Source organism: Lissotriton helveticus, chromosome 2_1 (assembly GCF_964261635.1).
Source record: "Lissotriton helveticus chromosome 2_1, aLisHel1.1, whole genome shotgun sequence".
NCBI lineage: Eukaryota > Metazoa > Chordata > Amphibia > Caudata > Salamandridae > Lissotriton > Lissotriton helveticus.
In genome coordinates, this window is record NC_136059.1 from 1,868,293,052 (window position 1) to 1,868,308,693 (window position 15,642).

The 15,642-nt window shown below is 39.3% G+C and overlaps 1 protein-coding gene across 1 annotated transcript in view; it reads left to right on the plus strand.

Moving 5' to 3' along the window:
• The first annotated feature begins 916 nt into the window (after window positions 1–916).
• Window positions 917–15,642, plus strand: part of LOC144819964 (bifunctional heparan sulfate N-deacetylase/N-sulfotransferase 4) — a 994,778-nt gene continuing 980,052 nt past the window's right edge. Inside the window, exon 1 of the mRNA XM_078677645.1 lies at window positions 917–2,189. Coding sequence (XP_078533771.1) covers window positions 1,209–2,189 — 981 coding nt within the window. The 5' untranslated portion in view covers window positions 917–1,208. The remainder of the gene's footprint in view (window positions 2,190–15,642) is intronic.

Genomic DNA, 15,642 nt, shown 5'->3' on the forward strand with positions numbered 1-15,642 from the left:
CTATTGGGTCAGTTTTTCCAAATACTCCCTTTTTTCAACTGGGTGTATGGATAGGTTTTAGATGAAATCTTGGTATCATGCAGAGAAAAAAAGAAAACAAAATGCTCATTGCCTACAGAATTTCCTGCCTGTGCACAAGCCATGATCATATGTTCCGTCTCACAGATAAAATGTCAGGGAGACACACATAAATGAATGGCAATGAGTCTCTTAATTTACTCCGCTCTGGATCCATATCCTGCTCTCCTCATCTCTCGGGTTGATCATGCTCCCAGCTAACACATTTTCTCCCTGGCTCCTGCAGTCCTGCACTTCGGTGGATCAGTACTGGTTACTGCTACAACTCATCTTTTATGGTACATTGGTCATATGTGTGGGGCCACTGATAGAGCAGGGAGTATAGGGAGTATAACATTACTATTCTCCCTGTGTATAAATTAGATTGAGAGGTCAAGTGGCATCCCCTTTAAGCCAACACATTATGTGTATGAGTGTTATCAGGAGGCCTTGTCATTAGTTTGGCTGGCTGTCACTCAAAGGATCTTGAGACTTGCAGTGCTGTCTTCTTTAATATTCAGACACTCTGGGATACTGGGGTTGGGTTCACGTCTGAGAGCTACTTGGAGGGTGCTAGTGAGCTACCAGTAGCTCCCAAGCTACTCTTTGGAGACCCTTGGTTTAGAGGGAAAATTAAGATGTCAAGCATATACAATATTGTGTGTTATGTTTCCAACAATGACAAGACTATTACTACTTATTTAATGAGTAAACATAGAAATGCAAAGCAATTGATGCAAATAGGGTGGTACTACTATGCCCTTTATGTTTGAATTTGTATTCTATTTGCTGTAAACATAATATTAATAATTTAATTTTCTACTTCCAATTTTTTCAATTTCAGAATAATGTCGAAGAGTTTATGCAATGGCCTGCAATCATCCTTTGTTCATCCGTGGAAAAGCTGCTCAAACATGAATATCCAGGACTTTCTTTTAATTCATACTACATTATAAACTTTCTAGTAAATGTATTGCAATGGTCACATGAGCTTTTGGGGTGCAATGTAAGCCCCACTCTATACACTATTCATAATGCCTCTCTGAAAAGAAAGAGAGAAAGAAAGAAAGAAAGAAAGAAAGAAAGAAAGAAAGAAAGAAAGAAAGAAAGAAAGAAAGAAAGAAAACAGAGCTGTGTAAAAACAATAAAACATGAATTTTGTTATGAAACTTAGAAGAAGGTTTCGAACCCTGATACTTCTCCTTGCTACTTTCTGTTTGCTGAGCATAGTCATTTCAGCATATTTTCTCTATAATGGATATAAACAAGAAATAACACTGATAGAAGCAACACCAGACTCAGATTGTGGTGACATCAAACTTTTACCATACAGGTCAGTGTCAACAAGGACTACTAAACCAATTGATACATCTCAAATAGAACCTATTGTCCTTCTGTTTGTGGAGAACCAGTATTCACAACTTGGTCAAGATATCATAGCAATTCTGGAGTCAAGCCAATTTCAATACCACATGGCAATTGGGCCAGGGAAAGGGGACATGCCTCCTCTGGCAGAGAATGGCAGAGGGAAATATGCATTAATTATATTTGAAAATGGTTTGAAGTATGTGAATATTGACTCATGGAACAAGGAACTCTTAGAAAAATATTGTGTGGAATACAGTGTTAACATCATCAGCTTTCATAAAGCAAATGAGAACAGTCTGCCAAATATTAAATTGAATGGATTTCCATTGTATATTCATAATAATGTTGCTCTTAGGGACTGCTTTGTAAATCCTCAATCTTCTTTACTTCATATAACCAAAGCACCTAAATTTGTAAAGGGGCCAATGCCTGGAGAAGATTGGACAGTATTTCAATTTAATCACTCAACCTACCAGCCAGTGCTCTTAGCAGAATCATATACACCCAGCAGCTCTACAACGCCATTATCTAAAGCTACCCTTCATGCAACAGTAATTCACGATTTGGGACTTCATGATGGGATACAAAGGGTCTTTTTTGGAAACAACTTAAATTTCTGGTTGCATAAACTTATCTTTATTGATGCCATTTCTTTTCTATCTGGGAAAATGCTGACCTTGTCCTTGGACCGATATATCCTAGTGGATATTGATGACATCTTTGTTGGAAAAGAAGGAACCCGGATGAATATTATGGATGTGAAGGTAAAAATGTTTTTTTTCTTAAATATAACATTCTATAGTGTGGATGGGCCATTATCGAAATCAAAACATATTAAACTTCTAATCCATTTAGATCTGTTTAAAGGTCTCTAATGTCAGGTTTTGTGTAAGTACTCTTTGGAAGTATGCTTAGCTAAGCTTGCAAAGGAACCAATGCTTACAATGTCTGTATTGTTATGCTACTAGAATCTAAATACATATTTACTTTCAGTGATGTGACTAACCATACTTATGCTTGGACAAAATTGTCAGTTCTGAAGGTCTTCGCATGTTTGATAATTTAAAATCCAATTTAAATTCCATTGTAGTCAGTGATACAACTAAAAGTGCCATAAAATAAAAATAAAAGCAGAATGTATTGCTAAAATAGTCATTTGGAATTTACATTTATGTTTATGTGTAACATTTGCTTCTGAAGCAATTGTGATCAAGAGTATCAATGAAATTCTATATTGGTTTCAAAATCAAATAAAAGATGAAAAATCTATTTAGCCTGATATAAATTATTCTAACGTGTTTCTGGTATTTAAATGTGATCACATTCATCTAACGTGTTCCTGTTGTTTAAAGTTGAATCTACACAGCTCTAAGCACATTAGTTGGCATAGTTTGATTGTATTCAATGAAAACAAAGACATTCAATATCAAAATGGCATTTGAAACATGCACACTAAATAATTATGCTAATATAAATTGGCCATGGTATTGGAAGAGGATCAAAACAGTCAACCAAGTTATATGCATATGTAAAACACAATTTTTTAAGGACTACAAGTGCCCAAGAAATATTATGACTAGTAGAACTGGAACAAAAGTGGAAGAGAGGATTTTCTTTTGAATATGTTGATGTAATTTACTACCATCCCAAACAGGAACCAAATATAAAACAGTTAATTTGTCTGATCAATTTCCTGAAAAATGTTAAATAATGTTAAATTCTAATGATAACCTATGCAGGGATCATAATCAGGAAAATGATGAGTAGGAACTGGATTTTACATGTACATATTGACAGCAATTGAATAGAAAGAACAATGCCCAAATTCAGCTTCTGCAACAAGCTAAATCTAGGCATTGTAAGCAGCCTAAAGTGAATAATAACGCATACAACACAAAATAACATGATGCAATAATGCAGAAACGAGTACACAATGTTGAATATTGACGAAAGATGTCAGCAGAGTCACACTGATTGATGTTCTGTAGTAAATCTCATATTTTCACAAGGGTCAGTACAGGGTCAAATTGGGGCCTAAACCTTTAGTCAAAATCTTTGACACTGCACTCATTCAGATCGTTTATTTTGGGGAGAGGTGTTGGCCTAACGACTAGGGTGGTCGACCTCGAATCTGGGGAACTGGGTTCAAGTCTCGGCAATGGCGCTGGACATCCTGTGATTCTGGGCAAATCACTTAAGCTCCCCGTGCCGAACCCCAAAAAATGAATGTCTTCTCATGTAATGCAACTGGTGGTACGTAAAGCGCTCTGCAACCCGATACCTTCAGGTCAAGTTTGCACTATATAAAGCTCTGTAAAATAAAAAAATATATATAAATTTATTCAAATGTGTGCTAAAACACAAGCGTAAAAAGATGGTCTGCCGTATGGACTACCCGAGGCTTCTTCAATAAGTACCTCATGAGCCACTGGTAGCTCTCTAGTTAATTTGAAGTAGATCTCCTATATGCAGCTCAATATACTTAATTAGAAGCTTTGCTTGGTTGAATTAATATATGTATGCCAACATTGAAAGTGTGTATTTCAGATAAAAATGTACTATCAGAATTCATAAGTTGATGTTGGAGAAAAAAAGGGCTCAATTTTCAATTTATATTTAAAGCTGATATTTTTGTGCTCAATCTTGTGGTGCTGGGGAAACGTATTACTAAACTCATTACCTTGGTGCCATGGGCATTACACTTATGGCTGTCATACTATCCATGCGAAGGTATTCAAAATTACTAAAGCCTTTTAACATTACTGCTGGCAACCCTGCCTTATGCACTGAGGTGATCACTGTTAGCAATATTGCACATGGTGGTCATTAATGTAATCTTGTCACTATTACAAGGTTAATGACATTAGCAGGTAATGATGATGTTTTTTTCAGTAAACATGAATAGCACCTATTAAAGGCACCTAGAAAAGGCTGGGCAACTGGTTTTTATATTCAAGCAGTGTGTTTATACACTTTATTGGGATGTTTTGTGAGACTTACCAGTATGTTGTGGTGAAGATCGTTGTGTTTACTTATCTGTGGAAAAAAGCCCAAGCAGGGTAGTTCAGAGTTCATTATGTAGAGAATTCTCTACTTGGATTGACCCATTTGAAGAGGTGCTGGTATTAATGTAGGTGCTTCAGGTATATTTACTTGGGGCATCAAAATGCCATTAACTGATCTACATGTCTACGCTGTTGCTTTGATTTTGCAAAGCCCAGATTTGAAAGACTGCCCTGTGTATTGCTAAAGTATTTATAAAATGAACTACTTCTGCAGAATCTGAGACATGAGTTTTGCAATTGTCAGGAAAGGCATGATTTGCTCAGTCTACAATCGCTCACAGTTAATTGTCATGCCTGTGCTTATAGGGGTCTAATGATGCAAACCATCTGTTGCTGGTTTTTAAAAATGAGGTAGGTGTTTAGAGATTCTACAGCCTTTGTATAACACATTATTTTTGTCCAAACATTTTTGTTTTGGCGCATTTATGTTAGCATATCTTTTTTCAGAATGTTATGGCCTATGTAGTATTTTAATTGGATCCATGTTCTTGTTATGGAATTTTAATAACAATGGCAAAAATTCATAACAGTGGTGATTAATAATTTGAGTTTAATGCCTTCATACTGTGACCAAATACCAAAATGATGTTATATATTTGCATTCTAGTTTACAATCTGATATTCTGTTATAAATGTATTATAAACGTAGGAGAATGTTTTATCCCAAAATAAGAAGACAAAGGGAAGTAAGATGAGAACGAATTAAGTATCAAACAACAAGAAGGTGGACTTAGAGTCAATGTAGAACAGAAATATAGAAAGAACACAAAAGAGGAGAGATGTATAGAAAGTAACATATTTTTTAAATAAGTATTGGAACATGTACATTTTTAATTGGTTTTATGCTAAGGTATAATAATGAGTAGGGGACAGATAAATGGAAAATGTTTTGTAATAATTTTCCTTCATGTTTTATTCCTGACTTATACAACAACATAATATTTGGTGGATTTTTAATCAAATTAATGCATGGAGCTCTGTCAAGGGGATATTTTGTATCTCCACTTCTAGGCTCAGGAGTCAAAGACCCACATCATACACCATTTTAAATAAATGGGAATTTTACATTCAACATTTCATTCAAATACCCACTAAAACCAAACTCATTAGAATATTTTTATTTGCAAACTAAATCAGCAGAAGGATGTTTCTATATATATGTAACTCAAATATTAGATATTGGAATGTATTTCTCTTCTGTTTTGTTCACAAAGAAACACATTAAGATAGTGAAAGGTCTTTCAAAATATTGGCACTGCACAAGCCTGATCCTTTTAGTGAAAGCATGAAACCTACACAAGCAGTAACAGACATTTTGCAATCTAGAACACCATTGTTGAGCTGGTTCTTCTCTTCCCCCTTATTTACTGGATCATATCTTAGAGCAGCCACTTCTCTTTCAATAGTATTGTTCTCAAAACATTGAACACACAAGCAAATTACAAATGTTTTAGTATGTGGAAACCATGTACACCTGCAGAGAAATTGTTGCCTGGAATGAAAACAAGCATTTACAATGCAATGGTTTTGCCTTTGTTAAAGTTAGAACACAAAAAGGAGGTAGACCCTTGGTGGGGCTGAAGGAGGGCTGGGCCCTATATACTTGTAATACACAAAAGGTTGCCCCCTCTCCAATTATTTTACATTGAGGACCAAATACACTTTTATTTTAATTCGGTCCGGTATATTTATTCATACCTTTTAATTATATTCTTTTATACAAACATCATTTCGAATGGCAGAGACAGAATACACCAAACAAACAATTACTGACAAAACTTATTGGATATACAATTAACAAAAAAACATATTTACAAAATTATGAAACAATAAATAAACACAATACATCCAATCATTCAATATACATTGCAGTGCGGGATTTTGCAATATATGAGATCAAATCAATGATCAAAACTTCATTACATAAGCAGAAGTTACTACATTCAAAGAGAGAATAGAGAAATATATCACAATTATCCTGAAACACTCTAGTTGTTACAATTCGCTCTTGCTGGGATAGCCGACGCGTTTCAAGTTTGGACCATGAGTGTCCAAACCATCTTCAGGGCTTTGTATTATTCTGTGTGATGCTATGTAGTTTTAACTTCTATCACTAGGCACGACTCTTTTCTTCAGCTGTCAAGCAGTGCTCTATATTCAGCGAGCAGTAGTCTTGGACTGTGCTATCTTGCGTTTCACCGGGGGGCGGGAGAGTGTATTGTTCCTTGTTCTTGTGATCCTTTAAATCATGTAATGGTGCCAGTCAAGGGCCTTTGTTTTCCTCCACGTCTACCTGAATCTTCGGTAGCGCAAGGCGTCGCCTCTCGCCTCTGACTCGAGTTAGCAGCAACCGAGGAGCACAACAGAAAGAGAGCGCACTGCGTATGAAGAACGGGAGGTTTGTTATCCCAAGCGGAACCCACCAAGCATTAACCAGAAGGCGAGGCCGTTTTTCCTACAGCCCCGGACGGGGCGGTAGACGGGAGGCGAGAGGCAACACCTTGCACTACCGAAGATTCAGGTAGACGTGGAGGACTCACAGAGAAAGAAAGAAAACAAAGGCCCTTGACTGGCACCATTACATGATTTAAAGGATCACAAGAACAAGGAACAATACACTCTCCCGCCCCCCGGTGAAACGCAAGATAGCACAGTCCAAGACTACTGCTCGCTGAATATAGAGCACTGCTTGACAGCTGAAGAAAAGAGTCGTGCCTAGTGATAGAAGTTAAAACTACATAGCATCACACAGAATAATACAAAGCCCTGAAGATGGTTTGGACACTCATGGTCCAAACTTGAAACGCGTCGGCTATCCCAGCAAGAGCGAATTGTAACAACTAGAGTGTTTCAGGATAATTGTGATATATTTCTCTATTCTCTCTTTGAATGTAGTAACTTCTGCTTATGTAATGAAGTTTTGATCATTGATTTGATCTCATATATTGCAAAATCCCGCACTGCAATGTATATTGAATGATTGGATGTATTGTGTTTATTTATTGTTTCATAATTTTGTAAATATGTTTTTTTGTTAATTGTATATCCAATAAGTTTTGTCAGTAATTGTTTGTTTGGTGTATTCTGTCTCTGCCATTTGAAATGATGTTTGTATAAAAGAATATAATTAAAAGGTATGAATAAATATACCGGACCGAATTAAAATAAAAGTGTATTTGGTCCTCAATGTAAAATAATTGGAGAGGGGGCAACCTTTTGTGTATTACATTTGTTAAAGTTAGAGCTATTGGCATTGCTCTTGACATTATTTTTAGTTGGTTTTTTTTTTAACATAAATAAATGGCATTGTCATTTACAATAGCAAATTCAACCACTCATCTAACCCATCTGAACACCCAGCCACTGATCCACCCGCTCATCTATCTACGCATGCACTTGCCAATCTCTTCATTCACCCACCCAGCTGCCCACTTGTCCATTCTGGTACCCACTTATCTATCAAAGCAGGCGCCCGCCGACCTCATCATACATCCGCTCCCTCGTCCCTCCCTCCAGCTGCCCACCTACTCATCCATCCACTCATCCTTCCACCTATTCATCCATCCGCTCACACATCCAACCGCCCACTCATCAATCTGCTCATCCTTCCACCCGCTCATCCATCCTTTCACTCATCCATATGCTCATCCTTCCACCCACCCATCCGCCCGCTCATCCTTCCACCTACTCATCCATCCACTCATCCTTCCACCTACTCATCCATCCATCCACCCACTCATCCATCCGCTCATCCTTCCACCTACTCATCCATCCGCTCACTCATCCATCCACCCACTCATCCATCCGCCCACTCATCCATCCGCCCACTCATCCATCTGCCCACTCATCCATCCGCCCACTCATCCATCCGCCCACTCATCCTTCCACCCACTCATCCATCCGCTCATCCTTCCACCTACTCATCCATCCGCTCATCCTTCCACCACCTCATCCATCCACCCACTCATCCATCCACTCATCCTTCCACCTACTCATCCATCCACTCATCCTTCCACCTACTCATCCATCCGCTCACACATCCATCCGCCCACTCATCAATCTGCTCATCCTTCCACCTGCTCATCCATCCTCTCACTCATCCATCCTCTCACTCATCCATCCGCTCATCCTTCCACCCACGCATCCATCCGCTCATCCTTCCACCTACTCATCCATCCGCTCATCCTTCCACCTACTCATCCATCCACCCACTCATCCTTCCACCTACTCATCCATCCACCTACTCATCCTTCCACCCACTCATCCTTCCACCCACTCATCCATCCGTTCATCCTTCCACCTACTCATCCTTCCACCTACTCATCCTTCCACCCACTCATTCATCCGTTCATCCTTCCACCCACTTATTCATCCGCTCATCCTCCCACCCACTTATTCATCCGCTCATCCTCCCACCCACAGGGGAAATATTTCCTTATGGTGAAAAAGGTACAGTGAAAAGCTGCGAACATGCATTTCCGCCATGTATTCTCCAGCGGATTTTTCCTCCTCGTGGATAAAGCAAACACTTGATTGTATGTGGCACAATACACATCGATTTATCACTTAAGTTCTCCTGTACATGGAGAGTGACATATAGCCAGGTATTGGAGTGCAAACATTCATGTTTTTATCAGATTTATTTTTTGTGTATTGCACTGTTCCCTACTTGAACAGCAGACACGAGTAAACAGAAAGTGGCAGTTCAGAAATATCACATTCTGAGGGCGGCATGGGGGGAAAAATAAAACGATTTCACTCCGTGTCAAAAACATCGCAACACATTTTCCATTGAGCCAAGAAACCTATAGAATGTTTGCTTCTATGTAATATTTGCAGAGGTCCACATGAAAGAAAACTAATAGCAACTGAGCCCCGCTAATTTTATTTTCACTATTATGTAACTCCTGACTTTTACAGTCACTCTCACGTTTCCATCACCTTTCTTTCGCTGCTAAAACACCCGATTTTAATTTAATCTTAAAATTGTACTTCTATTTCAAGCGAATACTTTCACATGCTCTCTGCTTAGCTGGGAGGCATCTACATTTTTGAACCACCCGCAGTCCATTCATGATTCACAAGCCCAGACCTTTCATCTGTCCGTGCTCCAGCCTAACGAGCACTGATCATAGTTTTACTCTACGTTTGAAACACTTCAGCTCTGGATATGAAGATGACACCGGTAGGTAGGTGCACACGTGTACCGTTCATTCATTGCACACGATTCTGCTGCAATCACCCATGACATTCGCAGGCCGAGTGCTTTTTACAGACCCAGGTATGCTCGCTGTTCTCATATAAAAAGTGAGAAAATAGATATTTACATTCCACCACAAGAGTTAGAGGCATTTTCTAATAAACGCATAGCCCATGTGGTTGTCGAAAAATAAAAGAACCGTCCGTTCTCAAACGGGAGAGCGGAATGTATCCATAACACGGAGTTTTTTTAAGCCACATCCAAGACGCTCGAAACAACACCCACACCACACGGAATACACATCTCACTCCATGCAGAGAGGAAATACACCTCACACCATGCACGGAGGCCAAATGTACACATCTGCCCACAACCCCAAGCAGGAAGGCGGGTGCCGGCAATGCCGGACCAGATTCGGGGGCGTTCCCGAGGACAGGCTTTCGGCTGACGTCGCCAAAAGCCAAAAATTCTCGGGAACGCTCCCGAATCTGGTCCGGGATTGACGGACAGAGCCGTCTTTCAATGGCTAGCCTCCATTTATGGAGCTAGCCAATGAAAGACGGGGGCGGATTCCCAGCCCCATACTATACTCATTAGGTTTTCGCCTAGCGAAACGATGCTTTCGCATCGTTTTCGCCAGGCAAAACCTAAAAAGGGCTGTGAGATAACTTGTCTGCATTCTTTTAGCCACACCCACAGCTCTTAATTTGGAACAAAATGTAATGTTTGAGACCACTTAAAACATACAATAACAAAAATACACATTTTATTTTATCTGAAAACATTGCCATACATATGGTTAATCTTTAGAAGTTGAACCAAACCCTTTAAATACACCAACATTTGCATCAAACATTCTTGCGCAACATAATAAATCCCTATTCAATATCAAATATCCAAGTTGCTCTCACTTTGAGTATGTTTCAAAATGACATGTAACAGGCGAATATTTGTTGCTAAGAATAATGTTTTTAAATGAGCTTATTTTGTTTAGCATACTCACTCAGATTTTGAGAACTGTTTAACTGTGTTGATGTACGTGAGCAGGTGAATGCAATTATCTATTGCTTTTCATTTATAAAAATAAAGGCCTGCCTTGTCTTATGTTATTTAAAATTTAAATTTAAAATTAAGCAAAGATAATACAAGTCACCGTGGTTTATGCATCTGAATCACCTAGTCACTCTTCAAAATAAAATTAAAGCACAATGAGTGGCCTCCTAGGCACAATGATGATATTTTAAAATCATTGGTGGTAGACAAATTAGAAATTCTGGCTTATAAAAATGATGAAGTTATGCATTACTTTTATGTTAATTCCACTTTACCAGTGATTACTCTCAAATCCCCGACTGCACTTGTGCAAGACAAGTCACCAACATGCACTTTTAGTGCCAATAAAACATTTGACAAATTAATGGCAGATTTTGAAAGATAATAGATTTTTATATTCACCGGTGCTCAGAAATTGATTTTTCCTCCCACCCAAACCTCTCCAAGCAGGTATGTTATTCCAGGACGACTGTTGCGGTTATGCCAGACCGCTGAAAGTCTAATTGGGGGGAGAAGGCAGGGATCTCAGCTCCAAGCCCTCTGTAATCATGATCCTCTAGAGAGCTCAGGCAGGAATCTCACAGGCTACAAGCACATTCGGAGGTTTAAGATAGCAAACCTAAGGCCAAGAACAGCCTTTCAATTTTTTTTTAAATAGGCCACTAAAAGGTACCCACCTCATCATGGGCAGTTTTGTGTTTAAAAGATGTGCATACTGGTTGAATACCAAGGGGCCCATTAGGATGACGGGTGGACTTTGTCTGCCCGTCATCCTACCTGTGAAAGGGACCGCCCGCCATAAGGGCAGGGGTTCTGTGGCCAGCATTAGGATGCGCCCGCCACAGTGGCGGGCGCATCCAGTATTCCTACCATTGTGGCAGGCGGTGCACTCAGCACCGCCCACCACAATGGCAGGAAGGCATGCTGTGCACTTCCATGCACAGCATGGCAGGCACCTCGCGGTGCCTGCTATGCTGTGCATGGAACTGCTGGGGGGTACCATAGGTACCCCCCATGTGCACCCCCCACCCACTCGGAGTCCATGGGGGCCCGCATCGGGCCCCCAAAAAAGACTCTGCATGCAATGCCACTACGGAAAGGCATCTGTCAAAGCCCATTGTAATATGGCTGGCGGTGTCTGATAGACACCACCACTATATAAACCGTTTAAAACAGCAGACGGTCTTTCGGTCCGCTGCGGACCCCCCAGCCATACTAATATGGTGGGGGGTCATTCCGGCACGGATGGCAGGCGGATTGCCCCCGCCAGGCCGGCGGTGGCTACCGCCGGCCTGGCGGGGGCGATCCGCCTGCCGTCCTAATGGACCCCCAAGTGTTTGGGTCATCCACTTGAGGCATCCTTCTGCTACAAATGTGGGCACTTTCTAAAAATGGCTCTGTTTCTAACATGATCACATAATCTAGTTTCAGACATCTGAAGTCTAGGCATTATCCTTGACTGTTTCAAATGGAGTTGATAGTGGAACAATTTTGTATTAATTTCTAATCTGCTTAGACCTGAGACATTTAGAAAGTACAGTTTTAAATAGAACATGTATGCCATTCAAATCTATGGGTCAGTATGCAGTAAACAGAATCTTGAACAACTCTTTGTTTTTTCGCAACCTAAAATATAAGGTTCCTTTTAACCTTAAAAAATAGGGATATATTTTCTCATCTGTTGAATAAACACAACCTGCAGGTACGTTTTAAAATTCAAATGTTTTGAAGATTTAATACAGTGGTTCTTTCAGACATTGGCCATGAACCATTGGTTTTCTTTACTATAAATGTTCAAACTTCTAAAGCAAAATTATCTTTCCATCTTGTTCTCTGATGAACAGACCGTCAGCAGAAATATAGGTGCATCATGAATGTAATTATTTTAATTAATTGTGAATTCCCTTATATAAGTCTGCTTTGCTTTTGGAGTGATGAGATGTATAAACACAATGCTGCATTAAGAATTTGAGTAGAAATTAATAGTAATACTTTATGTTTGTGAATTCAATTAAAAACAATGTGAATTTTGGTGATGGTTTCACTGTGGGGTTTCAAAATTCTTGAAGAGCATTACAATAATTCCAGTTCACCTTTTTTATCGTAGATGAAAATACACATTATTGCACAAGTATCTAATACTATAGATTAAATTTAGGTCTATCCAGATATACTACTTTGATTGCCACATTTCATTTTTCTAGCATTACAACATATGTAAAAGGAGATATATCATTTAAGATCAGTACAAGAAAGATTGTTTTAAATTAAATAAGAAAAGTAGTTTACTTGATTCACATTTTGCAATTTAATAACACTTTAAAAAATATCTGCCTATGTTATTTCCCTTCCCTCCTAAGAATTTCATGTTAATGATCATTTTATTTCAGTCTTGCTAAAATAATGGCTGTATTGCATAAAGTGAACACTCGGAGTGCTAATTTGAGAAACAGTTTTCCACAGTTCTGGGCTTTCTGATATCTTATGTAGTTCAAAAGCTAAAGCAGTGCTATTTTGAGGTTGGTAAATGGTTGCTTGTCACATGAACTTTTAGAGCTTGTGCTTCTTTTGAATGACAATAAATGAGCATTCAATTACATATTTATGCAAGGAACGGACCTTAACACAATACCGTATAATAAAGAATATAACAACACAATTAAAGCATTATGGTGCATGTCATAATGAAACCTTAAAAGATAAACACAACCTAAAACCGGCAGTACATCACAACAAAATTACATTGCAATAGTGCAGAATAATTATATAGTATTTAGAAAACAACAGACTATAGCATCACAACAACAAAATGCCAAGCAGCAAATAGGCAAAAATGCTTTTGCCATACTTACAACCTCCAGAATCATGTTTCCATATTATGCTGGTAAAAGGTGCTTGGAGCACGCATAGCCTTAATTTACAATGAATGACACCAAATAGCACCAGTTAAAAATGTTTTGTGATCCAGTCAATGGCCTTTGTAAAAAAAGATACAGTGGTCCCCACAACTTCTTAAGTATAACAGCAAACCAGGAATAACTTTGATTGTCACTCCGGACAGAATTTTATCAGTAAATCACCTGAATTGCCCCAATGGTGCATACAAGAGCATTGAAAGTTTACAGTTCAGGAAATATTAATTGCGGGCGGGGTGGGTAGGATACTTGGCAGAATCAAGAAAGAAATATGTGGTACAGATAAGCGTGTTTCGTTGTGTTTAATGATATTGGTCCATTTAAGATTGTTAACATGAATGGAAGATATAAAAAATGGGTTGTTGGTTGAGTGGGGGTACAAATCCGCCTAAAAAAACAACCATCATCGTTGTCATGGTGTTTTACAAAAGGCACTGAATTGCCTGTGATTAACCCTCTGGTAGCTTGGCACAAAAGCCATCAGGCCTAATTTAGAGCCACAGTGATAAAGTGAAAATACAACACAAAATAAAATCCCAATGTAATTTAGAAAAATAGAAACATGTTTAATATCTAAAAAGATACCAAAATGGTAGAAATTCCATCAGTAGAACCGGAGATATTAAATGTCAAAATTTTAGGTAAGCATAGTACCTAAAAGCACGAATTTCACGCCAACAGTGATGGAGCATGGGCTGGATGCAGGGACGAGGATAGTCCCACTGAAAAAGTGACCTTCTCAAAGTCTGGCATGAACAGTTCAGTTAAAGGTGGAAAAAGGAGAGTGTCACAGATACACGTTGCTGTAGCACGAAGAGCAGGCTTGCCGCTGTGGATGGTTGTCCCTGTAGTGTGAAGATCCGGTCGGACCTCAGCACCTTGTGTCCCTTTAGCTCAGGACAGGAGCTCAGCTAACTGACCCTTGGAATCATTCAGGTTAGCCTGGATGAAGGAAGCAGGTCAAGTCTTCCTTCATAGAGAGCAGGACAGGCCTCAAGCAACAGGGCATTACTCTGGGGAACAAGGCAGGGCTCAAGCAGTGGGACAGTCCTCTGGTAGCATCAGGGCAGTCATGTGGGGAACAAGGCAGGCCTCAAGCAGCATGGGCAGTCCTCTGGGGAACAAGGCAGTCCTTCTTCTGTAATGTCTATAGGCGAAGGAGTGTACTGAAGAGATGGTTCAAGAGGTCCAATATTTATACCTGATTCCAGCCTTTTAATTGGGGGTGACATCCTGGCTACCTCCAAATCTGGTTCTGGAAAGTTCTTCCCCTCCTCTGCCAAGGCTTCAAGTAGTACTTGGATGACAAAAGACTGATCTCAAGTTCCTTTGTTTGTGTCCTGAATGCAGCTTTTTAAGTGTGGGTGGGAATGGATGTAGCTCCACCCCACCTATCCTGGTAGGATGACCCATCCTACCAACATCTATTCATCCGTTGTCTCATTATCTGGACGGAATTTACAAAGGCAAACTGCCAAGCTATTCAAAGTCATGTGACCCAGGACACAGGCAGCAGGTACAAAATGGCTAGGACAACAAAACCTCAACTTTCTAAAAGTGGCATTTTCAGAATTTTGACTTACAATCTGGCTTTACCATTTAAGAAGATTTTAAATTACAATTTATTTGAGCTCAAACGTGGCCTCCCTATCTGTTCCCAATTTAAAGTTTGTATTTATTAAATATAATAATGTAACCCAATTTATTCAATGTGAGAAGTAGGCTTTACAGTAGTTTTTCACTACTAGGAAATGTAAAACTTAATAACATATCTCCCACTTTTTAACAACAATGCACCCTTATCTGTGGGCTGTTTAGGGCCCACATTGGGGGTAACTTATATGTTTTTATAAAGGAAGGTTTATACCTGTTAAAAGGCGTATTTTGCCAGGGTGAATTGGCAGTTTTAAAACTTCACTACAGGCTGCAGTGGCAGGCCTGAGACATGTTTTCAAGCATTATGTAAGTAGATAGCACAATGAGT